This window comes from Glycine soja, chromosome 15 (genome assembly GCF_004193775.1).
Source record: "Glycine soja cultivar W05 chromosome 15, ASM419377v2, whole genome shotgun sequence".
Taxonomy (NCBI): Eukaryota; Viridiplantae; Streptophyta; class Magnoliopsida; order Fabales; family Fabaceae; genus Glycine; species Glycine soja.
Genome location: NC_041016.1, coordinates 5,008,097 through 5,034,710, shown reverse-complemented (window position 1 = coordinate 5,034,710; position 26,614 = coordinate 5,008,097). Strand labels below are relative to the sequence as shown.

Below are 26,614 nucleotides of genomic sequence, written 5' to 3'. Positions count from 1 at the left end.
AGATCGGATTGTTTAAAAATTAAAATGTGGGTCTATCTATGAAAGAATTGTAATTCGTAGAATTGATAACCGGATTCTTGTACCAGTCAAGGATCAAAGTGTGGTTTTAAAAAAAAGCTCCAGATAAGTAAAAAAAGCTCCTCAAGATAGCTTTTTTAAAGCTCCTTAATTAATATTTGTGTTCTTCCTAATTAAGTAGCTTATATATTTTTTATGAACTTATTTTAAAATCAGTTTGGCCCAACTTCTCCTTTTAAAAACGAAATAAATTGTTACTTGTAGAGTAAAAGTTCTTTTAAACTTTTCCAGTGTGTTTAACATGCAGATGACGTGCACTTCAATACAAATCCAAACAAAATAAATACAAAAACAAAAGTCTTAATCCGTTAACAAAATTACTTTTACCTTAAATATAACTTTACAATAAATTTCCAAACATGCTCTAAATCCCAACAAGCACTTTGCTTTTATTAATAGATGTAAATGTAAATATTAACATACATTTATATTCTCTTTGGTGTGCCTTCGCGTTATGGTCATAAAGGAATGGTCCTCATATCTTAAGCCTTGTAATATCTCAATAAAAGTCGATTAAAGTTTGATGAAAGAGCACGGTTCACTATAATACACAATTACGATGGCATTCTTCCCACACTATAATCAAACTATACTACAGGGGTTTCGTAAAAATAAGACCCCGCTAGTTGAGAATGGCATACCCTGCATGCACATTTGCAAACTAACACACTAACATCTTCCCCCGGAATAATTTTACAATTAACATAGTTAAGCATTCCTATTTCCTAGAGGGATCATCATCACACAACGGCTTGTGTCCCCGTGACTATTATCACCTTGTCCTAGTCTGAACCTGTGTTCCAGCCTCCATTACATTCATCTCTTAGCCATGAAACTTGATGAGAGCTTGGAATGAAATATGCACTGCAGATACTAGGGATAGAATTCAGAAGATGAAGAGCCATTGTTTCAAAGCTTTCCCACTACCTTGACTCAAGATCCATTGCTAACATCTGTGCTCTTTTCCATGCAATTTTCATCAGTAGACTTGATGGACACAATAGAAGGAGGACGTAACTCATAGAGAGCTTTATTTTCTCTAATGTCACCTATACATATTATGTCACCCCGACCATGCCATGTGCCGTTTTGAACATTGTTAATCTCAAGTGTTCTTGACTCCTGGAATATATATTACAAAGATACAAATATTCAACATAATAAATAACTCTGATTATAAATATGTACCACTTTGGTTATGATCACCACTAATATGATAGATATTCAATTATCAACAGCTTTATTTCAGAATACAGTTAAATCAATCAACATAACCATAGTTACAAAAGAGAGAAATTTGAAATGACCTGACATAATGTACAACAAGGACAGACAAAATGGTAAATGCAATCGTCCAACGAACTATCACTACCCTGAAAAAATACCAACCGATAGCATGTAAGATATACAAACACAACCAAAATTTATCAAAGTTAGTCAACATACATAAACAGACAAATAAAAGCACATGACCGATAAAAATAAACATGCATTACGGTCCACAGATTAGAAAGTCAGTCGCTCAAAGTATCAATTTTAGACATTCATGTCCTGACACATCCACATGCAGGAAAAATGCAAAATAAAATTTGCCACAATAGTCTAAGTCAAATATGAACTACAAAAGGATAAAGGAGACAACAAAATAGATTTGTCATTTGATCACACATTAGAGAGGCCCTCATAGAGTCAAACTAAAGTGAATACGCTGTTAGCCATCAAGATAAATAAATGATCCCATCCAGCTCAAAATGTTGTCAAATCATATCTAGCCTTTTAACATGATAAATTGTCGTTCAAGTCAGCAGCTTATATGCAATGTGATAAAAATTTATATAATTACAGTACATTTGCAGGAAGCCACAGAACATGGTATTCTCCCAAGTGTGCTATCCTTAAACAGACAAATTAAAACTACACATTCCATTCTCCAGTCCATCTATGTGAATAGTCATATTTACACTAGAGTCAGTATTAATGCTCCATTATGAATAATTTATGTTACAAATATTTGGAGAATATGTATAATGTGTAATGCAACATTATCTTTACTAGTTTTGTAGACAAAGAAAACATGATGGAAAAAGCTCCTATAAAGTGAGATTGTCTCCACAAAGTCTAAAATGAGCAAGGATAATCCGCCTTAAATTTTAGAGGGTTAAGATCAAGATACACATAAAATCTTAAAATTAAATGAAGGGTTGATACATCCTTACTAATAAACAATTACAGTACAGGAAGAAAAAATCTCACCTTGATGTTGAATTTCTTTCGCATACGAGTTCGGTAGAATCCTAGATATGCTCCAACAACAATGATGAGTGCAACTGCTGGGTATAGGAAGTAGTGAGTCCTCGTGATAGTATAGGCAATGAAAGTAACAAAGGCACCGATAGCAAGGAGAAAATAAACTATAGCCTGCAATATAAAACATGGAAATTTAAACTTCAGAGAACTATACCAAAAACTAAAAGAAAAACTGATACAGGAATTCCCAATTCTAGAAGTGTTTCCCCTTTTGTGGGAGTTATGATTTTAACACTTTAAGCAACATATGCTCTTCAAATTTCCAAGAACTCCAAATATACCTGAATGTAGCAAGAACCAAAACCAGCTAGCTTCATGTTCTTCCCAAATCGGTAGCAAGGACAACTGGAACACAAAATGAGCTACTATTTACACACATGATATACCATAACAAGTCCTTGTAAATGACCACAAAGCCTCAGCACGTTATCAATGTTTGTGTGTAATTTCAGTTTAATTAGTCTTTCATTGGCCAGAAAGGCATTCACATCAATACATGTATAAATGAGTAGGCAAAGTGGCCAGACATATAATTGAGCAGGCGAAACTAATTGAACTAACTTAATCTGTCAGAACCCAACCAAATATATTAGTAACTCAAAAATAATAACTATCAATGTCACAAATCCAACCATAATTCATATTCCTTACATAGTTATATTTGGAACCTAATGACCAAAAAGAACATCTTACAGAACTAAAATTATAACCTCATAATGATTTCAACCGGAAATGATGGATGAATAATTACAATAACCGAACTATTCCCCCTCATTCCTTTCAAAATTAGCCTTTAGCTTTAGACAACAACTAACGCTATCTATCGTCGTCCAAAACATTTATTTTTCTAAAAACACAACTTCACATCTACAGAATATCAAATAACATCTCAAAACACAATTTTACTTAAAAAATAACATCATTAAACCTTACAACGCAGATTCAAAAGCGATGCGGCGATCATCAAAGCAATCGAGGAGTTCACCCTCCCACATCCTCAAAACCCCACCTTGTTGTTCCTCATCCCCACCCCCAAGCTTTCCCCAACTCCCATGTGCACTTTGCAACGCCACAGAGGAACAAAGCATGTCAAAATCTAAAACAGGCATACCCTCCAAAAGCCTCTCATTCTCTCCCACCCTCTCCTGCTTCTCCAAATCCCCCATTGCCCCAAAACAAAGCTTACCCCTTTCTCTTATCTTTCTCCCTAAAGATCCCTGCTTTTTAATGAAACCCTCCTTTTCCAAGGACACCCTTTACGATTTCGCTTTATGGGGTTTTAGCAAAAAGAAGAAAGAATAACTTCTTTTTTTCTCTAAAAAAAAAAACACAAGGACAGTGAGAAATGAGAATTGAGGATTCTTCTGTTGTGTTGGCTTTGTGCGTAGGTTATGTAATGAAAGCAAGCAAGTGGGACGATGTTAGTTTGTTGGGCGATAATAATAATATAATAATACCAACAGTGTGATCCCTGGGTTGGCGTGTGGGACCCATAACCCTAAAAGTGTCTCAATTTGGATGTCACGGGAATATAGCTATGATTTTATTTTTCCCATGCTAATTAGGATTACTTAACAGCCTACTAATTTTGATTTTGGTTCTTTTCAATTCGGGTAATTTTGCTAATAATAAACGTGATCTTGATAAGATCGGAATCAAAGATGTCAAACGCACATGCGGCATGCCAAAATTAACTTCTCCACTGAGACTTGCACTATGAGAAGAGTCAAAAGCTGAAATTGGAGAAAGAGGACAAGGTCTTTTACAAGTTGTATTATAAAAAGATACTCTTAACCAATCTCTTGAGAGTATTAGTTAAAAAATATATATAAATAATATAATTTTCTGACTTTCAATAAAAATATTATCTTAATTAGTGTATTTAGTATTTGCCTTATTATAATACTACTAGTTGGAATCGGTATTTAGTAAAAAAGTGAGAGAAAAAAATATAATCGAGTAAAATAAAAATACAAATTGTCCCTCCGTCGACTCGTGGCAACCACTGAACAGTTTATATAATATATATAGATTACAATTCAATGGTTTAAATTGAATGGGCCCAATATGAAGCTAATTTTACTGTCAAAGTAGTTACTTGCGTTTTCTAATTATAGGTTTTGACTGCTAATTGGAATATAGTAATGACAATAGAGATCATTAGAATAAAAAAAATTAATTAGATATCTTTCTTTTAAAAGTTGAAATGTTGTTATATTAAAAAAGGGCTAAAAGTTGATCGGGAGGCTATAACTATAATAATTGTACTAGTGTATTACAGAATTTGAAAAGTTAAATATAACTGTTTGTTCTGACCAAATTTAACGTTAATTTAAAAGAGATTGTAAAGTTAATAATAACATTACCTAGATTTGAAATAATTAATATACCCAATTAACTGTTTATACAAACCCTTAAAAAAGACTGTGTTGTACAAATTGTAATTACAAGTTATGAATAAAAAAAATTGTAATTACAAATTTGGTTAAACAGTATCGCTAAATATTTGAATTGTCGTGATTTGTGACTATTTACAAAGTAACTAGTTGAAGGAACAAAATAGAGGATGGACAAAGGGGGGAAAATTTCTTAACAAAGAATATTTTTGCCTGTTTACAAATAACTGAAGCTTCCATCATATTTTTCCAATTTTTAAAATTAAAAAAAAATTGAAAAAATCAGTGTGCAAGTTTGCATCGTCTAAAACTTAAAAGGTTGGAAACTTACCTTCCATATCCATGTCATCTTTATATAAAGAAAGAGGTAGGGACAAAATATAATAAAAAAATAAAAAGGGCAAATATAAAAAGGATAGGATAAGTGATGAATTGTAGATATGAATAAAGAACACCGTGCCGTCTAGTGCCATTGCCCCCGAATACAAGCCAGATTCAGCTATATTTTGTGCCTTAGGAATTGAATGTTTGTTTTTTATATATATATATATAAAAAGTGCCTTAGAAATTGAATGTTTTCCAAGAAAAAGTACGCGTGTAAAAAATTTAAAATGATTTATCCATGTAAAAAAATATGTAAAAAATAGGCAAAAGAGTATAAATATTAAAAATTGGAATAAACTATACTTTTATCGCCCAAAACATTTTAAAATGTTTATTTAATTATATAAAAACATTATCATTTTAATTCTTATACGGAAAAACATGTTTTTAATCTTTAACGAAAGACTAAAATCACTATCTCTTTAAATAAAATATAAAGATTAAAAATATAATTTTTTATAAAAATTAAAATTAACACTTCAAAACATATTTTACCCTAAAAATAATGAATTGTTAGATCTACTATCCCTGTTAGATACTCGCGCTGAGACAAATTTGTCAGGACGTGACTATTGCGAGTCCTGGTCAGACCAAAATGGTAATTATAAGCAGTAATCAAAGTCAGTATTACTATTAAAAAACAAAAATATCCCAACAAAGTTGGGAAACAACTATCAATCAAAATTTTATAGTCGTCTCTCAATAATTTCAAGTTAACAAACCCCATAACCATGGTAGATGATTTCTCGCCCACCAACCTTCAGCGTTGACAGCCAGCATCTATGAAGCTTCACCGATACGATAAATTTTTTAAAATTAAAGATATAACATGTTTTGGATAAGTTAATAAAAATTATAAATGTGAAATAGAATCCAATAATACTAGTGTTAAAATGTAGATGTTAGAGTGCTGTTAACACATTGTAAATATGAAAATTTTGTTTTAGCAAAATTTGTAAAAGCTTGCCAGAAAAAAAATAAACTTCCTCATCGAAAAAAGTCCAGAACTTGCCGAAAAAGAATTGTCATACTTGAAAAAGATGGAAGGAGTATGTTTTTATTTATGTCTTGAGAAGAGAAAAAGAATTGTGTTTTTATATATCTAAACCTTTTGTCTTTTATTTTAAAAATCATAAAGTTAAAATAATAATATTGAAAACAAATTCAAAAATAACTCAAGCCATCAGAGCCTTGTCTAGCCCTCTTTAGTCATATGGGAGCCATATTCCAATCATGTTCTACATTTTTCTTAAAAACAAAAAAACAAAGAATTGGATACTTCTTGGATATATATCTGTGTCTACATTTTCATTTTTTTAAGTATCGGGACTTCATATGCCAGCATCCTTTCACAACAAATAAGAATACGGCAGAGAATGCATCCATTTACATTTAACATTGCCAATCGCTAGTCATTAATGGATCAAGCTGATTTTTCACGTTAAGTTTATCTCGGGTAAACAAAAAAAAGTAAAAATAAAATAAACGAAGTAGAACATCATATCATAGATAAGATAGATAATGATGTTTACCACGGTAACAAGGTAACTTCATCAAGAGAAGTTAAAGCACAATTTTCTTCTCCTGAAAGAACCTAAATAAAGCATCAAGTTTTCATTGCAGGTCTAACCAGCCCTAAACCACTACCGCTTCCCAAATGCTTGAAGTCTGTGGCTTCAAGATGATCTCCATGACCAGCAAAACCTGTCCCTCCCTTCTCCAAATTCACCAAATTTCTCTCTTTACACGCCTTGTTGCAAACAAGACAAACTTTATCAACAGCCATAAATCTGTCAGCACATTTCTTGCAAAAGACATGCCCACATGTACTAAGGGCCACAAGCGACATTGTGTTAGTGAGAGTAACTTTGCAGCTAGGGCAAATGTAGGTCTTGTCAAGAGCCTTGAATTTTTTCTGCTCACTAGTATCCTCAGTAAACTGCACAGGGAAAAGTGTCTTTAACTTCAGTTTCTCCTTGCCTTCCGGACAGATAGTACTTGTAGAAGGTGCATCTACTTTAACAGAAGCTTCTGGCGTAGCAGAAGGCAACCAAAATGCCTTCATTGTCCGAAGGGCTTCCTCCTCATAGGAAGTGACCTTCACACTGTTTGCCCCATGGAAACCATTCTTATCATGGCTATAAGTTTTGTCGCTGTATTGTGGTACAGCACCATGATTTTGTTGATCAAATGCATCAAGCTCTTTAGCCTTTTGTAACATCAACTTCTCTTCTTCCTCCTCTTTTTCTTGCTTCTGCTGAGCAGCATGGGCTGCAAGCTTCCTATTTTATTCACAACCAAATTGTTAAGGTTCACAACATAACAGTCATTATATCCTATCTACACCAAGGAAAAACATATTATAAACAAAGACAATATAGATTTAAAAGTTCTGAGCAATCAGTGGAAGTTACTCAGCATAAGAACTCAAACCAGCAATCACGGAGAATAGCAACTTCTTAATAGGACTGGTGAAATCATTTTCTTTATTATAAGAAAAATTACAAACGTTCAGCAATGGTTGATAGAATACATAAATTTTCAAGATAACTCCAGGCAACATCCAAAACAAAGTAGGGATCTTAAGGTACTAGAGAAAAAATATTAAGAAAATTCTCTGAATCATTATAATGTACTTATCAACATTGACGACAAAGGAAAGTTAAATCAAACAAGCCAATGGAAAAGCTCATGGATAAGTGGTAATGATGGTCAACTGGAAACAAAAATGCAAGTACATGTAACAAAGTATTGAAGTTCAGTGGCACACAGAAATGGCCAATCATGATATGACATTTATCAAATAAACAGGAACCCAAGGTAAATGATATGTTTGTGACTTATGAGAGAAAGTAACAAAATTTTTTCTTGTTAGTTGATTTACTCAACTATGGAAGAATCCCCTCAATCATCATTTCATTAACAAACAGAAAAACCCATCTAAAATTGTGGATATCATCCTTTTTTCAGCACAATCCTGTAGTATCCTTTCAAAAGAACCCAACTAAATCCATATTCAGAGAGAGCAAGTTAAGGAATCAAATCCTATTGAACAAGTAAACTTATTAAACAAAAAGATAAAAATTGACTAAAACTTTCCATAAACCTAATTCCAAATTAGGTTCAAGGGTGTCCTGCTCAAAATTTGAAAAATAAATAGCTCTTTAAACTTGTTAATGTCATCATGCGCATTAATTTCTATTATTCATATTTAATCATCATATAGCATACAAACATGAATATATATCCATTCTATATCCCAATAAGCACATGTATACATTATACAGTATGACATTTTTACTTAAAAAAAGTGGAGCTATTGCCACCACCAGGCATCGGGAAACCGGCCAGATTCCATAACCTAATTCCAAAATCATGAAAAAGGATATTCTTATTTGCCAAGTTTTTCTTAGGCTGTATCTATCAAATCAAGTCTCAACTCTTAAATTTCAAAGCGGACGCACAATTGAATAAAACCTTCAATCAGCAGTTTGCATAAAGGATTGCTGAGACAGAGACGTGTAACATTCACAGGCATGGCATCACCTTTCAGTGCCTAGTAATAATTACGTATTCCCAATTTCTACACGTGAATCACTTCGACTTCAATCATAGGCTTTGCAATTTCAGACGCAGAATTTGAAACTCAATTAGCAGAATAAAAAAGGCATAAATGATGGAGAGAAAGTGTTGTTACCTTTGAATGTCTTTCTTCTGAGACAAGAGGCACTGGAGAATGCACTCTTTGCAAAAGAGATGGCCCTTCTGGCAGCTCATAGGGTCGATTAGGGATTTGAGGCAGAGAGAGCAAGCATCGAAGGGCTTAATGGAGTCCTTTCCCAACCTCTCCTTCTGGGTACCATAACCTAGTTTCCGCTTCTCGTCGTACGTGAAGAACGCGAGATCGTTGTTGTTCTTCGAGTGCCTCTGAGGCATCTTTTCCCACAATCACAAATGAAACCTCGAGAAATAACGATAGATAGGGTTTCAGGTCTTCGACTTCGCTTTCCTTCCGTCCACAAGAGACAACGACAAAGGAATGGGGGCCGTTAATGGGCTGGGCCTCTGTTTTCATGGATTTTTCCTTTTTCTTGACATATAGGGTCAAACAAAACAAGATAGCTTTGTTAGTTATTCTTTAACTTAAAATTTTAATTCTAGTTTTATATAAAGAAATATTTTGTATTTTCAATCTTTTTTAAAAAATGAACTAGAATTCAATAAATGTAGAATGATCTCTGGTCCATGTTTTGTTAAATTTGAAGCCAAAAAGTTCTTTAAATCACTATTTTAAAAGTCAAGTTAGTCTTAGTCAAGTTTCACATTAAATATTTGGTATATATCATAGGTATTATCCATGGGAGGCAATCATATTCAAATGCATACTTCAATTTGAGATTTCTGATTAAGTTAGACTAATTTTATACTAATTTATTTATGCATTTAATGATAATTTTACGTAAAATATATCATTTAAGTAGAGTTATAATTAAACTAAGCAAAAACAAAATTCAAACTCAACCCATACATTTTAAACTCAAACCCTAAAAAGAGTTTATCTATCAGGTTCCAATGTATTTTGAAAATTCTAATATAGGTTTCGTCAAAAAATAATTCTAATATAGGTAATGTGTGTTTGGAACCACCTCCTTCACTATTTAGATACGTACACATCAAGTTTAATGTTATTTAGAATAATTTTCCCGTTTTCTTTCATTTTGACTTGAAAATGTGCTCATACGTAAATTGATAAAGTTGTTCAAGACACAATAGTAGTCAATGCAACATTAGATAATTTTTAACAAAAATTTCGACTCAAACTTCCTTTAAAGTTTGACATTTTTTTTATAATTTGATCAATACAACTATTTGCAAATTTTAAAGTTCGTGTTTAATATAAAATATAAAAACTGATTAATTAGTTCCTATTTAGTACGATAAAATTGTGAGTATCATGCGTGCTATGAATTGAAAATGGGTGTAAGTTTCTACAAACATATTTCATTTTTTATTATAAAAAGTACTTTTTTAATTGATTAATCAAATTACATGATATTGCTCCTAAGAAGAAGAATAAAAAACTGTTCATACATCTTTTTCTTGGTGTGCGTGTACACATACGCACAACAAAATTGTCGTCTAGTGTACCCTGTGATTACCTCTGAAAGTTCGTCACTTTCATGAATCATGCTAACGGTTGAAACCCTCTAAAGGATTGCCAAGGTGATAATCAGACAAGCATAATAACGTCAAACTTATTTGTTTTTGAATTTTGGTGAGCAAGAAAATTATTTTAGATTGCCATCTTATTTTTTTGTTTTTCCTTTCGTTAATCTGAAACTGCCGAGGATTTGATATAATTTGCATAAGCTTTTCGGACTAACTTTTTTTAAATTGGTGATTTTTAACATACATATAAACTAATTTTAGTTTATTTTATTTTAATAATTTATTTTCCTATATTTGTAGGGAAAAAATCCAAATTAATATCCTCATGTTTCTATCGTTACGTAAAGAAAGCATTTGACCATAAGACCATCTTTGTTCAGAAAAGACATTCGACATTTGCGGGATACCAAAGTGAGAGTAGTGACTATAATTTCAAGATAAAGGATATATATATCCATGATGCAGAATAGTTTCCTCTTGTGGTTCATACATGTATACACATGGTACAATCAGAGACAAATCAGAAAAACCAACGGCTTTGGGGCAGAAAGAATCCAAGGAATAAGCACAGATAACTCAAAGTATATCTCTCTTGTGTCCATGGAGGTAAATTTTGGCAAATTAAAAGCTTACACTGACAGCCACACATAGGTTCCTCTACCATTTCATTTTCACACACAGTCATTGCATATGTAATTTCCTAACCCCCATCCCATGCCCCTTTTGATTGATTCCTTCAAATCTCGTTTGCAAACTTGACATATTAGTTTAATTTAACATTCTTTGGGATTGTACTATCCATGTTCAACTTGGCACTTAAATTCTAAATTATGTTTATGGAAGGCACGTGAAGGTGTCGGATTTGCTTGGTCCCACTTCCTTATTCTCAGGTACAAAACTTAATAAGCCTTATATATTTTATACCGGTGAATCATATTAGAGATGGTTGTTGTTTCCGTTATTTATTTTTAATCCAAGACATGGTCTGCTTTGTGTTCGTACAAATCTATGTGAGGAACGATTTTATTTAATGCCAGGGGATCATCGTGTATGCTATTTTATAAAAATAAGAAAGATTCTAGGCAATATCCTAGATCAGACAATTCTTCAGTTAGGGAAAATCACTGGTTAGAAATCAATTTTCCTCACATTTCGTGCTTGAAGGAGAGCTATGTTATCACATCAAACACAAGTTGAATGCATGAAATGTAATTAAACTACTATAATTAATTAACGAATTCTATTAATTAATGCAAGTGGGCAAAATCTTTGATTAGAACAGCAAGTTGAATGCTAACATGTTGTGAGGGGACTCAAATCTCACAAATCAAGCAATCAGATAAAACAAACGGAGAAGGAATGAAAGATTAACTCAAAAACTAGTGGTTCATGAATGAATGGATTTGGTATTTGGTAATAAGCACAAGAATCAAGGTTCATGAGCAACTAGAGACACTGGCATTATTCTTACCTTCTGTATTCAGCTATGTTGCATATTCTGATATTTGCCAACATTAACAAACATATCGATGGCAGCATTTACTACAAGAGAAAGTGGATTCATAATTATTACCGCACAAAAACTAGCAACTGACTTGGTTACCTGTGGAAACGTAAAGAAAGAAAAAAAAAAAAAACCTTGCAGTTGATCGAATATCTTAGTAACTTTATGAACAGACGTGACAAGTAAAAAATCCTCAAGATTAGAAAGGGAAAGAAAAAAGAACAGAGGAAGAAACCAGGACAAAATAGAACTTGGATATTGTTCCACATGTGTTGTTTACACTGTTCTTTAGTCGGAATTAGAGTTTTATATCGATAAATCTTGATTAGATTATCGAGATAAAACTCTAATTCTGATTAGAAAACAGCACAAAAAACACCTAAAAAACTGTATCTAAGTTTTTATCGATCACGATATTGGAAGCATTAATCGGAGCCACCTTCTTCAACATTAGAGAACCTGGTAGAACTAGTTGTAACACTATTTGAAGAAGTGGAAGCTGGGGGTGGTGGTGTAGATGTCCATGGAACAACTTGATTTTCTTCATCATCTTCAGACACACCACCATCATGGTTTTCTACATGATCCTCTCCCGTGCCATCATCATGATTGTCGTCGTGGTCCTCAACATGATTCTGTTGGCTGCAGGTCTCACTATTGTTGTTGACACAAGTGTTGCAAACGGACATGGTGGGTACAAACTTGGGTCCCGTGCCGTGCCAGGCCGTTAGTGATTGACAAACATGGCAGAGAAGAATCCTGGGATGTTTGGTGACGAGGAAGTTTGCACTGTGAACCTTAGCATCGCATTCCCAACAGAGGCTGGCTTGATCTGATTCACAGAACAACTTTGCGGGACTGTTACAGAGTTCACACTTCCTCATCTCAACCTTAAATTAAAGTGTGTTCTCTCTGTTGTTATGGCCACACCACAGGCTAGATACCATATATTAAATTCTGAACAAAAATATGGTGTAGGCCAGTTGCAAGTTGTTGTTATTGTTGTAACTGTAACTATTGAAATCCTTCCCTTGTTGTTGTCTTTCACAGATTTTTCTTTCTCGCTCTTAGGTGGAAAATTTTGCAGAAGAGAGAAGAAAAGAAAAACCGTGTAGTCACTGTAGTGTAAACCCTGAAATTAGCCATTTAAAAATATAAAGTATTTCTCCCTGAATGATCGGAAATTAAAGAATCTTGAATGATGGCAACTTATAAGCTTATGTATCTGTAAAGTCAAATTAGTCCTAAAGATTAATTTAATTGATGGATTACATATTTAAAGACTAATTTATCGGTTACATAGACTTTTGGAGACCGTAATTATATTTAAAGACTAATATAATCACGTTGTATATTTTAGGAATTAATTTAATTGTTTACTCGAGAAAAAAATAAAGAAGTAGGTCACCCAGTTAGTTTTCAACACATTAATGATTCGCATTTCCAGTTTTAGTCATATGTTAGCATCCGTGTTTGAACTTTGAACTTGATGTAGTCAATTAAGTTTTTTAGGTGGATTTGGTCAAGGAAAATACAATGAGGTCATTAAGACAAATTTCAACCGGTACAGTACTTGAGACTAAAGAGTTGAAATTTCGTAATATATGGTATATGTATTTACGGAAAGTGGTTTTCGGACACACAAAAATTTGCTCAAATTTTTAAGTTAATTCTTTAATGGTTTAACCTAAAAGCAAAAAATAGTAAGGTCGCTTTCAATTTTATTGGTGCAGGTATGCAATAATTATGGCTATGATATGTTGGAGAAATTTTGGACTAATTTGCTTAAAATGCATGCACATGACAGAATATTGGATGGGATTTTCACAAATTGCAAATCCGACTAATTTTAGTCCTAACTAGTGCGAAACCCATTGACATAATGATTTTGATGCCATAAATTCCATAATATATGGCCAACTGTGGGGATTTAAATTTCTTAGATAAGTGGCTAACTCGCTAAGCACCACCCAGAGCATGCCACATCAGATGGCACTAATATAAATTTTAATTATCCTCATTGCTGACATTATGGAGCTTTAGGTGTTACTCCTTCTCAATGTGCGGTTGCTCCGTTGATGATAGTGTACGGATGCACTTAATTCTGTCCCTCCGAATGTGAACAGAAAAATTGCATAGGTACACACCATGACAACACTTAATGACCAAATATTTAGCTTTGATTTTTAGGATGAAAAAAAAAAACTTAACATAGCGCAGCCTCCGAATAGGACACGCGTCAATACAATGATCGGTGAATTCTGTGGGCTTCTGTGTGAGGTTTGCCTCAATTTTCTCTAGGAGTAGGTGGTTTTGGCACAGAGGTTGGCTATTTGGCATGTTCTCTGGTCGCATTGCACACACCATCTTTGTGCTTTTTGGATACGCCCGTTCAACAATATTCAATTCGAGCAAATTAGGAGTCATACATTATACTACTATAGGATTTTCGTCAAGAGGCTTGTGTCATGCTTGGGAACAATTAAAAGTTACTTTTAGACAAACATACTTTAAATATTCTCCTTGATGCGAATTTAAACATTCACTTTGAGATGACCAACAACATTTATGGTCATGTAAAAAACCTAAGTTGTTAGTAGATATGCCATTCTTAATACTCCTAGCTGTATATCAAACAAATTTGTTTTTTTTTCTATTTAAGCCATGTTTGATAAAATTAGTTAAAAAGTTAAATTAAAAGGTTAACTGAAAATTAAAAATTTAATTTATTAAATTATAAGTGTTTGATAAAATTATCGAATAACTACTTAAAATAATAATTTATTTAATAAAATAATAAAATCTTGGTTTATTTAAAAAGGATAATAAAAAAAATTAAATAAATATATTAAAAATAAAAATAAAATAAAATATAAAAAATTTAAAACTACTTAAAATAATTATTTATAAAATATCTAAATAAGTTTTTCAATTAGTAAAATAAATAATTAATTAACTTAAATATATCTTGTTGATGATTTTTTTAAGTTGAAATATCTCACAAATATATCATCACTATCTTTTTTATTTTTTTATTTTTTACTCAAAGGGGCTTATATCATTTCATTTATAAGAATAGAATTGATACAAACATATAAATAATCAAAAGAATCTAAACGCCCTAGCAAAAGAGTGAGTGACTTGATTCAATTGCTTGGCGATGAAACTCACTGAGGAATTTGTGTCTACACTCCGATATTACTGGGTCCTTTTTCTATCGCCCAATCAATCACAACTAACATTGTAGAAGCTTCTACTTCTGGTGCATGAGTAGTACCAGCTTGGGTAGTGGTTAAAGCTGAGAGACAAAACCACCATTTGAGTTCCTGAGGACTAAACCCGTGCCAATGAGATTGCTGGTGTTGAATAGCGAAGCATGAAGCATCATCTACACTGTATTTAAGCATGTTCTCTGCTGGTTTGGTCCAACGCGCCAATGGAGCTGTTATTTGTTGGGGGCAGTTCTTTAAGGCATTTTATTTCGTCCCTCTTAGAAAAGCTTCATCCTCAAACTTTAAAATAATTGGAAATATGTTCATCCAAAAAACTTGAGATAATTGAAAATAGAAAAAAGAACTACTTAGTTAAAGAACAATTCTTTTAAGATCTAATAATTGTAACAAGTAAGTAATTTTATTTATTAGATTTCAAATAAATGAATGATAAAAATAAACTTGAAATAATTACATCCCTCGTCTTGGAATATATATTTAACTTCATATTCAAACTGATGTTGTCTTTGATATCAATTAAATTAATATGACAAAAAAAAACACTTATCATCATATATACCTGGAATTATCACATGAGCCAATTTGCCTCCCTATGAGTTCATGTTGGGTTGATAAAAAATTGACTCACCAAGACTTCCAATCAAAACTAAACCAATTCCTGTGCTTCACTTGGCATGAATTTGTAGTGAGCGGATTTGACTCGCTGGTAAAATATACACACAAACATACACATATTAGAAAAGAAAATAACATGTACATACATATATTGTAAGCTCGCAACGGGTTAACATGTTACATATTCTCTACTATTAAACCTTGCATGGTGACATTGACGGGTTGATTCCATTCACCTTATACCTTTTTAAAAAAATGATAAATTACCTTTTTATGTGCACACGGAAACTAATCTTTTATTTTTCAGTGTATTATTTTCCCTAGTGTGGACTTTTAATTATGACTTAAATTGTATTACTATAATTAGGTTTTCTACTTTTTAGATTTTAGATTTTTTATTGTTCCATATTTTTTTTAGATAAGTCAGCTCATATAACTTACCAATCACGACGAGTTAAATTTGATTGATTATTTCTTAACTCATCAAAGTATGTTAGGTTAAGTTGACTAACTTTTTAGTCAACATGTGATACAGTGATAGGAAAACTAAAGAGAGTGAAGTTGGCTCACTTGACTACTCTAATATTTATACCATAGGCTTGAACTACTAGCAGAGACACCACCCTTCACATATAACACTTTGCATCATACTCAAATCATTCCTTATACAAGGCATTGAAACTACTAGTAAACACTACAAGTTTTTGACAATATAAAATTGCTAAAAAATATAGATTTAAGAGACTATGGAAAAAATGTAAATCCTTAAAATTGCTAAAAAATGATTTTGAACTAATAATATTTTATCAGATGATCATTATATCATACTAATAGTTCATTGACAAGTCACATGATTCTCAACGATAATACTTGATGAGAAAAACTAAAATCAATGACGAATAAAAGTTGAGGAATGATGATTTGTAAAAAAAAATGTTGAGGAACAAAATTTGAAAAATTATTTAGAAAGTGAAAGTGAATTTTGTAAAAAGGTGAGAGACTAAAAACATAATTTATCTAACAGTTTAACATGTGGCTTGTGATGAATTAAAAACATATTTTATACAAAATATAATTTTTATTCTTTTTAATTATAAAAAGTCACTTTTTTTATTTCTAATAGAAAAATGCCGCTCTATATTCATCTTAGCTTTTGTTTGAACAATTCCTTTCATCACTTTGTTTATACTTTGATAGCTTGAATATATTTGAGAACCTGATGATTAGTTTTTATTTTTTATCCTTACTAATTTTGTATTACATTAAATTCTTAATATATTAAAATTTTTATTTTAAATTTCTATTTTGAGTTAAATAATTAGGTGACATCTTTCATAACACTTATCAATATCTCTAAATTTTTCATGCAATACAACACTAATTTTTCTTCTCTACGTGGTTACGGCAATAGGTAACATTCAGAGAATATATAATCACTTAATTATAGCCCAGTGTGTTACATAAACAAAATCAAAAACTAGATTACTATATCACATTACATATCAAATCATAATAGAAAGTACCATATCAGATTACCATATCCAAACTAAATTCAGACAAATTTGTAGAACAAACATATTGATTAATAATTTGATAATTACGATTTATTGATTTTTAATCATACAGGTTAATAGTGTTTACTCATCTTCATCAAAATTGAAAGAAGATTAAAATCTCCTTAAATCAACTTAATTAATTGATTGTACAAGTTTTTTTTAGGGGAATTGATTGTACAAGTTAAATGCATAAATTACAATTACATAAGTTTCATTTCTCATGATCACTGGAAAATATGATAAATGATGTTAAAATAAAATAAAATATATAATAAATAATGTGATTAGAAAGAAAGAAAAAGACAAAAGATGAAAAAAAGAAGTAAATATCTACATTTTATTATATATTTTATCTCCTTTTTATATAATTTTAATCATAGAGACTTTATTTTTTATTTTTCTTTTATAAGATTCATAATAAATTATGAAATTGAAGACGTATGGTTAGAATTATATATGTTTCCAGGGCATAATTTACATTTTACAACTTTTAAAACCTTAAAAATTAACGAAATTATTTTATTTGAAATAAAACATAGTTTCAATCTAAATATTTTTCTCTTTGGTGTCTTGAAATATTAATTCTATTAAAAAATATTATCTCACTATTATCCGAAATTAAAATTCCTACAAAAAATATTTATGTACGATTAATTATAAATTATAGTAGTAAACATCTTGGAATTAATTAACCCGTCAGCGCCGTGCACTATAAAACAACAACGCCGTTGTGTTTCGTATCTGTTGGGAATTTAGGGATTTGCGTTTACTGATCTCAAGTCTTCCACCTCACTGTCGTAGCGTAGTGATTGTGGGGTTTCTCTTCTCAGTTCTCATCGTGACGATCGTAGGTTCCGTTAAACCTTCCCTATGTCGTGTTCTTCTTCTTCTTTTTTTTTTTTTTTTCATTTCTCAATGCGAAATGAAGCAGATTTTACTGTGGTTTCTTATTCTCTTTTTTATTTGCAGTTGCTGCTCCGAAAAAGGGTTTTCCTAACATCGCCCATTCAATTTCCGGTTAGTCTCTATTCAGTTTTCATACTTTGTATGTTAATGTTGCCGCCTGCGTCAATTTATCCATTTTGTGATGTGACAGAAAGAAACAATTGCTAGATTTTCATTCCCATTATATTCAATTTTTAATGTTGTTGCTGTAGTTTATAATCGCTAGGTTATTGTTGCCGCCTGGGTATGAGTTTACTTGAATCTCGTTAGTGAAATGTTAATTGTGTTTCAGAGACTAACATGAACAGATATTATTTTTTGGCAGGGCTGTTCAGTTCGTGAATAGACTGTTGTTTGTTCTAAAAAGTAGTGGATAGTAAAAATTATCGAACTTTTTTAAGAGAAAAATGCAGAGTAAAGAAGCAGTTGTGGAAGATGGGGAAATAAAGAGTGTGACTGCTGTAGGGTCTGAAATTGATGGGTGGACCAATTTTGGGGATGATGACATAATGCAACAGCAGTATACAATTCAGGCTGAGGAAGCCAAGAAGGTTCCATTTGTGGGTGACAAGGCAAGTCTTAGTGCATAACTCTTTGAAACTTCTCTCATTTATTATCTAGTGATTTAGGTTTAGTTGGTTTACCGGGTATAGTTCTAATAACTTCCCTCTCTTTGAAGATCTGAATTTGATCTATTTGAATACGAGCTTGAGGAAAGTACCACAATTCATTACATTGAAATTGCATTACTTTGTGTCCCCTATTGTTGTTCTTTTTATTCTCTGTGACTTCTTTTCTGGATGGAGGGGGTGGACTATAATTTCAATAATGAGTGTATGGACAATGATCTCATGTGACAAATTGGCAGGAACCACTGAGTAGCTTAGCTGCTGAATATAAATTAGGCAGTCCTATCTTGCTGGAGAAAATAAAGGTTTGCTAACCTCTAAGCTCTGTTTAATTTTTTGCTTTATTTTCTCCTTTCATGTTATCATGTTTGATTGTTTGTTGAGTTCTCTTCTTTTTCCCCTTAATGCAGGTGCTTGATGAGCAATATGCTGCCATTCGTCGTACTCGGGGAGATGGAAACTGCTTCTTTCGAAGCTTTATGTTTTCATATCTTGTATGTCTTAGTTTATCTAGCTTAAAAGCATATCCTTTAGTTACATTGGATGACTATTTTGGGGTCTATGGGGTATGAAATTAAATATTCCAATAATTTTGTTCAATGATTAGATTGTCATAAACTTTTTGTTTTTTTCTCAGGAGCATATTATGGAATGTCAAGACCAAGCAGAAATTGATCGTATCCAAGCCAATGTTGAAAAAAGTAGAAAGGCGCTGCAGACCTTGGGTTATGCAGACTTGACTTTTGAAGATTTTTTTGCGGTAACTTTTCTACTGCAATTCCTTATCCTTGTGGGATATAAATGCCTGCTTATTTATTAACATTTTAATATTCTCTTGGCAAAATGGACTACACCCCACTAACATTTGAAAAATACTTTTGATTGCCATTTTTTTTTACAATTTTTTATTACTATTTTTGGAAATAGGGATATTGCACTGTGTACGAACTAATCTCTCCTAAACATTGTGGTAGTTGAAAGTAGCTATCAAATACTTTTTATATCTACAAATTAAGTCCTTAAACAATGGGAAATGTTTGAATAGATTTTTCATCTTTTCAGTTTTAATTCCTTAACAGTCTTGTTAGTCGTATGAGAATTGGGTGATTACTTCTATTCATGTCTTCAGAATTAACCACATTATATGTTGGAATAAATTTGAGCTCATTTTTTCCCCAAAATTAAACTAAAATGAAGTAGATTGGCTTAATTATCATGTGATGGCTAGTTACCATCTTCGATAATCATCACTGCCTTTTCTTTATTCTTTTCTCTTTCCCTTTCAAATCACTGTGAGCTTGATATTGTATAAAATCATATATGAAAAAAATAAACCAACTTCAATAGAAGCTGCAAAGTCTGGGCCCTGAACAGATATGCCTATGGACCTGACAAAGTGCTTTACAGTTTACACAGATTGGAGCTATGGTCTGTTTTTTCATTTGTTGCACTGGATGCTATTCTCAACTTCTTGCTTTTCTTTTAAGTTATAATTTTCCAATGAATGAAAATTGACTAAAGAGGGAAATAAAAACTTCTGGTTCAAATAAATGGGGAAATCATACAATATGTTGTGTTCAGTCTATAGAAAAATTTCTACTGAGGAAGAATTTGGAAATATTTTTGGCATATTGTTCTTCTGTTTGTCTTGGTGAAACTGAAGTATAGTCAATGCCATAAATACATGTTTACTATTTTTAAGAAAATGGTTTGAAGTGGTGGTCTGGACCCTAGGAGGTTGTACTAATTCATCATCTAAGGATATATACATATAAATTTACTTCTGATTAATTCAACTGTTGTAAAAAAATTTCAGTTATTCCTTGAGCAGCTGGAATCTGTTATTCAAGGGAAAGAGACTTCCATAAGGTGTTAACTTTTTCCTTCACCAAGAATTTGCCTTGACAATCATGAACCAGAAGCATGATATGCATAATATTTAATTATCACAACTTGCTGTTTATCTAATTTTCTTATTCTTTTTCTATCTGCCCTGGGGTTTTATTTGAATGACCTTTTTATTAATCTGATCACAGTCATGAAGAGCTTGTTCTTAGAAGCCGAGATCAGTCAATATCTGATTATGGTTAGTGACTTAAAACCCACCCTAAATGCCTTGATCTCGTTTCTTCCACATGTCCTGACAAATTTGTTTTGTCAGTCGTTATGTTCTTCAGATTTGTTACCTCTGCTGAAATACAAAAGCGTGCAGAATTTTTTGAACCATTCATACTGGGCTTAACTAATACAACAGTCGAGCAGGTTTGTTCAATGTCGAGAATTTTTATAATCCTTCCAAAAGTTGCTTGTTAGTTGTAAAGTTAATATCTGGCAAAATGAAAACAACCATTAGTTCTATTGTTGAAAAACTGTCCACGGTCTGTGTTTTGATTTTAGTACCATGTTATTTAATATCTGGCAATATCATGTTATTTATTTTTTAGTTTTGCAAATCATCTGTTGAACCAATGGGTGAAGAGAGCGACCACATGCACATTACTGCCCTTTCGGACGCATTGGGCATTCCAATCCGTGTTGTGTACCTTGACCGCAGCTCATGTGATACTGGCGGTGTCAGTGTAAATCATCATGATTTCATGCCAGTGGCTGGTGATCTCCCAAATGCTAGTTGCAGCTCTGAAAAGAACATTCCTTTCATCACGCTGCTATATCGTCCTGGTCACTATGATATCCTCTATACAAAATGATGACCTTTTTGGGGGGAAAAGACCTTTGTTTGTTAACTTTTTTGGTGGTAGTGGGAGCCGAGCAGAGCTGTTGCTGTAGGACATATGTGGTCTGTATCTTGTTAATGTTGAATGGTCAATTTTCTTGAACGTTACCTGTTTAGAAGAGATTGATCAACAAAGTACGTCAACATTAACGCACTAATAATTTAAAACTCAGTTTGATTTTGCTGCTTTACATGTTAGCCATGATTTCATTGTTCTCAATTTCTCTCCATCGGGGTTTAGTGACTAGTGTGATAGCATGGCTCCTTGTAGCTTCTGTAGAAAGAAGCACATGCATTATCTCACTCTGGCAGTTTCTGTTTTGCATGTGTGCTCATTTGTTACAATAATATTGAAAAAATAGTCTTTTTATCAATACCGTGTAGAAATTATGGATAATATGGCTCTTTGTGGACTATAGGGGACTTGTATAGTGAGAGGTAAATAGAATTAATCTTGACTTAATTATATATAGATGGTTAAGATTGTTTTATTTGAATCCAATCTTGACAAAAAAAAAAAGGATTATAGAAAAGAGTCCACTTCAAACTAACGGAAAAGTGTGGTGAACTTTCAGTTATTTAAAACAGTCACCATAGTTCACAGAGGCATATACTTAGTGCATCCCTGCTCAAATGGGACTCTGGTCATTTGTTAACTTGTTAGTTTCATGTTCATCCAGCGTCCCAAACTCTCAGCCTCAACTTGATCATGCAGTGAAGCGTATTTAAGACGCTTCTATGTTCAACTGATATTTATGGCGATGGCGAAGCCAATTATCTTCGGCTTATTTGGCAAGTCCGTTTTTGTCTTTTACGACGGGATCCTCATTTTAAATGTTTTTGTTCGTGTATCAATAATATTATAATATTTTTAAATATTATCACGGAAAGAAAAGATTGTTATGACGACATTTACGTCATTTGTTAAGGTAGTAAGGTATACATTAATAAAATAAAATAGGATAAACTACATTTATGCATTTTTTTAAGATTTGATAAAATTATACTTGATATTCTTTTTTTCTCTCATTATTTTAACCTTATTCAATTAAAAGTTTGATTTTTTTTATATGTGGAAAGTGAAGATAATGTCAGAAATTTTTATAATAACTCATATTTTGTTCAACTAATTGAATTAGAAATTTTTATAATAATTCATATTTTATTCCATCGACTGAATTAAATTTAATATTTAAAGTTTGTTATAACTAGAAGGATATGTGATGAAACATAATTATATAAATTAAAAAGTTTATATAGGATAAAAAATGGAGGGTATTAAGTGCAATTTTGTTAAAGACTTAAACCTCAAAAGATGTAATCATAAAAAAAACCTCATATGTCGGTATAATTTGTCCATTAAAATACAAGGGAAAATTGGATTTCGTCCAAGTTTTATATTGTTTTAGTAATTCCATATTTAAAATTGGTTTTAATTAAAATGATTCAAATAGAAGGATAAGAAAAAAAAGGAAAAATATATTCTAAGATGAGTGAAGTAATTAAAAGATATAAAAAGAAAACATAATATTGTGAAAAAGTATTATAACAAATATTGTATGTGCAATATAATTCTATATTGGACTATATGACTATTTGTCATTTTGTGTGCCTTCTAGATCCAGGGGAGAATATGAAAAATGAATCAGTTACCGTCGTTGGGGAGGGGGGGGGGGGCTCTATAAGGCCTACACTAAAATATCTCTGGTTTGAAATTTAGATTACTGTTTGTCCATGTATGCAATTTTTAATTTTTCCCAGCACATAAATTAGACTGTTTTTTACTTGTAGTCAACAACAAATTGCTTATTAAAGGTCGGCATGATTTAGAGCATCTACATTACTGTTCCAATGCTTAAAACTTTTTTTTTTTTTTATATTATGGTGCCTATTGATGCATAGCTGCATATATAGCTTACCGCATATGGTAGGAGACAACCTGATACACAAAAATAAAGAGTAATATAACAACTTAATAAGTGGCATGGCATGGCATTGTTGAATAAGACTTCAACCAACTAACCAGAAATCCGCAATTACACACTGCAGAACAGCTCCATAAAAAACAATACGAAAAAAGAAACTAAAAAAGAAATGAAAAGCACCGTAGAACACACAAGATGAAGAAGGAGCTGAGTGAGAGTGAAAAGAGGACATAGAAAGAAAAAGAGACTAATGAAAAGGGTAAATGGCTTCCTCCAAAAGCTCCTTGGAATTGTTCATCAAAGCAGGACTCAACCTGAACATGAGGGTGCAGAATTCCATCTCGTCAAGTGCGTCATCACCATCAAGATCACCTTCTCTCAGCATGCATCTTAACTCATCATCGCTCATCCCTTCCAACCCAAGCAATGCAGAGTTCTTCTTCAAGCTCTCGAACGTTATCACCTTCTTCTCTCTGTCCATCAGCAACTGAAATCCGTTTGTCAGCTCCTTCATGAACCCCTCAGTGCCCAGTTTCTCCATCATTGCAGGGAAGTAGTCCTCAAAAACAACCGTGTTCCTCTTGGATGCCATTGGTGCTTCTAGTCCTAGTTTCTCAATGAAGCAACACTACACTTGTGACAAAAAAAGAAAGAAAAGAAATGGGGTTTGTGCTCTATAGTGAGAATAATGAGGGAAGCTTTTTGTGTGGGGAAGTTGTTAATCTGGGTATGAGCATTTATATAGTTAATTAGATGAAGAATGGAAGGAAGGAGTGATGGATAGGTTGATGAGAAGTTGACAATTTCTGGTACAGAGAAGAATGTTTTGTTAAAGGAAAAATAAGTGTTTTTTTTTTTTTGTAAAGGGTCGAAGAGACGGGAAGGGTGGTTGTTGCTTGCCACTGTTTTTGCTTGCACAAATTGGAGGCTGATTTTTCTTGTCTAAAGGGGTTACTCTTTCGTGGAAGGTGCGTGGGAACCTCTTGTAGTGTGACCAAAGAAGGTACAAAACGGTCTTAATAATTGACTCATGAGGTTAGCATTTTCCTCTCTTTCAAGAGACATAAAATTTGGTACTTTCTTCGGTTTTGGACTGCTGAATGCCACTGACAAATCCAAACACGAAAAGGTATGTAACAAACAACGAAAGCAAGAAGATGCCGTGAGGTAGCCATGTAGTCCAAAGAGTTGACCCACACACACACATAATTAAAACGAGAGGCAAGTTGGAAAATCAATTAGGTGTTTAACGATTATCCTTGTACTCTAATTTGGATCTTATAATAAATTTTGAGATATTTTGAATTGGGGTGCTAGAGTGCATGTTTCCAATGGATCATAATAATCGATACATGCATACACGCACAATTATTACATCTTTTTTTTGTCTTACAAAGACCATAGGTTTGTTATATTACATTACATGTTTATAACCGTGACTTCAAGTGGTTACTCAAGTTAATATTGTTTTCCACAAGGCCACAACTTTGATTTCGTAGTGGAATAATGCATCTTGGATTGGAAAAAAAGACTGAGGCATTTACTTTGTAGGTTTCCTTCTGACAAGTCCTCTTCTTTTCATGGCTATAGAAGGCAGAAAAGTGGCCTAGGGAAGCTGCCGAATTCCTATAAAGAGAAGAAACAAAGGAGTCAAATCATAGAAATTTCATGTAGTTTTCGAAAGCTTGGATTTAACTTTGTGTTTGCTCAGATTCTGTCTTAGTGGGTTTGAAGTGCTACAGTTACGTGGCTTCTATGAAAGATGGTTTGTGCAAAAGTAGGCATTGTGTACGGCTTGTATGTGACAGGACTTGGGCCTACCATGGCTTCTCGATAATACCAACTAAAATTATCTTGCTAAAGAAAACCGTTATATCCTATAAACTAATGTCCCGAAAATTACTATCAATCAAATCATTGATGATTGTTATTGATCCAAAATATTGGGAAAAGCTTCTTGTTCACGGACAAATAAAAATAAATCTCCTTTTTGTTATATATCAGTCATTTTAGATTTCTATAGTTTTTTTTCTAAAACAAAACATTAACTTTAAAAATGTGAAATATGTTTTAGCATGTTTGGTAATAAATTTATAAAGGAAAAATAGCCATTTTCAAAAAGATATTAAAATATTAATAAAAATAAATTATTATTTCTTTAATGAGCTGAGTTAAATAAAAATTTAATTTTTAATTTTTGATGAATTAATTAAAAATTAAAGATTGATGTGAACGATATTTTTAAAGTCAATTAAAATAAAATTTTAATCATATTAGGAGTATTATTAATTAGCTGCAATTCCTATAAAAAATTGAGTAAAATGAATTAGTTACAGACAATTAATCAGCTTCTCCCCTTGTACGGCCGAAATTGAGTTGAACGAAAATAGAGCAATCCCCACATTCAATTTTAATCGTATTAGGAGCATTATTAACTAGCTATATTTTCAAGGAAGATAGTCTCTCTTTTCTCTCTTTCTCTCACTAGGTATTTTTTTTACTGAACCTCTCACTAGGTGTTAAATAACATTTAAGATGTTAAGTATATTTTTCCTTATCAAAATGAGAATTTTATTTGCAAAAAATAGACTAAACTACACGTCAATGCCAAGTTTCAAGCAGGGTTCTGCAAAACTTCTTATCCTGTTATGAAGCTATATAAGTAAACTAAGATACAATCAATAATCATACGAGCTATTACTCTTGATCAGTATGCCAACCTAGCTAACTTCATGAAGTAAATAAATTTGAATCTTAATTTTTTTCCTTAAGATTTTTGTAACTATCAATCATTATTTTGGCAATATTACATATTCTAATTAACATGCGTAACATGAGTAGTCTCGGAAAAATAAATTCTAATCTAACATATCCTCCTTCCATGTTCCATCACATGATTCACACCTTACCACCTAGGCACATCGTCAGCATGACTCATGGGGTTCTAATCTACTACTTCTCCTTGCATGCAATTGGATAACATGCAACATTTTTGGCCTCAGATAGTTTTTGCACTCCTTGGAAGTTGGTACCGTTAATGTTTATAGTATTTTCACGATGGAATATATATGTTTAGGTGTGAAAAAAATTGATTCGGATCTAATCGGATTGTAACTGAACCAATTTTTACCCAAATTAG

General features: G+C 32.3%; 5 protein-coding genes across 8 annotated transcripts; 1 reads left to right on the top strand and 4 right to left on the bottom strand.

Annotated features, from left to right (window-relative positions):
- Positions 1-443: 443 nt before the first annotated feature.
- Positions 444-3,803, bottom strand: LOC114385655 (protein PLANT CADMIUM RESISTANCE 10-like). Of its 2 annotated transcripts, XM_028345656.1 has the most exons (5): positions 3,319-3,796; positions 2,667-2,730; positions 2,332-2,496; positions 1,386-1,451; positions 444-1,200 (listed from the first exon to the last, which is right to left on the bottom strand). In XM_028345656.1, the coding sequence occupies exons 1-5, from the start codon at positions 3,549-3,551 to the stop codon at positions 1,012-1,014; spliced, it is 717 nt and encodes a 238-aa protein (XP_028201457.1). In that variant the 5' UTR covers positions 3,552-3,796; the 3' UTR covers positions 444-1,011. The 2 variants fall into 2 exon arrangements, with proteins under 2 accessions (XP_028201457.1, XP_028201458.1); XM_028345657.1 differs by lacking the exon at positions 1,386-1,451 and having other exon boundaries at positions 3,319-3,803.
- Positions 3,804-6,434: 2,631 nt separating this feature from the next.
- On the bottom strand, positions 6,435-9,180 carry LOC114388441 (E3 ubiquitin-protein ligase CSU1-like). Its single transcript, XM_028348936.1, has 2 exons — positions 8,863-9,180; positions 6,435-7,447 (listed from the first exon to the last, which is right to left on the bottom strand). Exons 1-2 carry the CDS (start codon positions 9,099-9,101, stop codon positions 6,772-6,774), a joined length of 915 nt encoding a protein of 304 aa, XP_028204737.1. The 5' UTR covers positions 9,102-9,180; the 3' UTR covers positions 6,435-6,771.
- Positions 9,181-11,962: 2,782 nt separating this feature from the next.
- On the bottom strand, positions 11,963-13,017 carry LOC114387515 (B-box domain protein 31-like). The gene has a single exon (XM_028347717.1). The coding sequence runs from the start codon at positions 12,720-12,722 to the stop codon at positions 12,264-12,266; it is 459 nt and encodes a 152-aa protein (XP_028203518.1). The 5' UTR covers positions 12,723-13,017; the 3' UTR covers positions 11,963-12,263.
- Positions 13,018-17,940: 4,923 nt separating this feature from the next.
- LOC114388486 (ubiquitin thioesterase otubain-like) lies at positions 17,941-21,748 on the top strand. Of its 3 annotated transcripts, none has more exons than XM_028348995.1 (10): positions 17,941-18,089; positions 18,212-18,259; positions 18,513-18,759; positions 19,056-19,121; positions 19,227-19,310; positions 19,454-19,576; positions 20,633-20,685; positions 20,853-20,902; positions 20,978-21,078; positions 21,261-21,748. In XM_028348995.1, exons 3-10 carry the CDS (start codon positions 18,595-18,597, stop codon positions 21,522-21,524), a joined length of 906 nt encoding a protein of 301 aa, XP_028204796.1. In that variant the 5' UTR covers positions 17,941-18,089; positions 18,212-18,259; positions 18,513-18,594; the 3' UTR covers positions 21,525-21,748. The 3 variants fall into 3 exon arrangements, with proteins under 3 accessions (XP_028204796.1, XP_028204798.1, XP_028204797.1); XM_028348997.1 differs by having other exon boundaries at positions 18,496-18,759; XM_028348996.1 differs by having other exon boundaries at positions 17,972-18,093.
- Positions 21,749-23,505: 1,757 nt separating this feature from the next.
- Positions 23,506-24,576, bottom strand: LOC114387611 (calcium-binding protein KRP1-like). Its single transcript, XM_028347812.1, has one exon. The coding sequence runs from the start codon at positions 24,065-24,067 to the stop codon at positions 23,723-23,725; it is 345 nt and encodes a 114-aa protein (XP_028203613.1). The 5' UTR covers positions 24,068-24,576; the 3' UTR covers positions 23,506-23,722.
- Positions 24,577-26,614: the final 2,038 nt, after the last annotated feature.

Coding starts and splice junctions, on each gene's coding strand:
- LOC114387611 (XM_028347812.1), bottom strand. CDS start 24,067: ATGGCATCCAAGAGGAACACGGTTGTTTTTGAGGACTACTTCCCTGCA.
- LOC114388441 (XM_028348936.1), bottom strand. CDS start 9,101: ATGCCTCAGAGGCACTCGAAGAACAACAACGATCTCGCGTTCTTCACG. Junction 7,448..8,862: donor CAGAAGAAAGACATTCAAAG/GTAACAACACTT, acceptor TGAATAAAATAG/GAAGCTTGCAGCCCATGCTG.
- LOC114387515 (XM_028347717.1), bottom strand. CDS start 12,722: ATGAGGAAGTGTGAACTCTGTAACAGTCCCGCAAAGTTGTTCTGTGAA.
- LOC114388486 (XM_028348995.1), top strand. CDS start 18,595: ATGCAGAGTAAAGAAGCAGTTGTGGAAGATGGGGAAATAAAGAGTGTG. Junction 19,311..19,453: donor GCTTTATGTTTTCATATCTT/GTATGTCTTAGT, acceptor TTTTTTTCTCAG/GAGCATATTATGGAATGTCA. Junction 20,903..20,977: donor TCAGTCAATATCTGATTATG/GTTAGTGACTTA, acceptor TTGTTTTGTCAG/TCGTTATGTTCTTCAGATTT.
- LOC114385655 (XM_028345656.1), bottom strand. CDS start 3,551: ATGGGGGATTTGGAGAAGCAGGAGAGGGTGGGAGAGAATGAGAGGCTT. Junction 1,452..2,331: donor GAAAGAAATTCAACATCAAG/GTGAGATTTTTT, acceptor GTATTTTTTCAG/GGTAGTGATAGTTCGTTGGA. Junction 1,201..1,385: donor CTTGTTGTACATTATGTCAG/GTCATTTCAAAT, acceptor TATATATTCCAG/GAGTCAAGAACACTTGAGAT.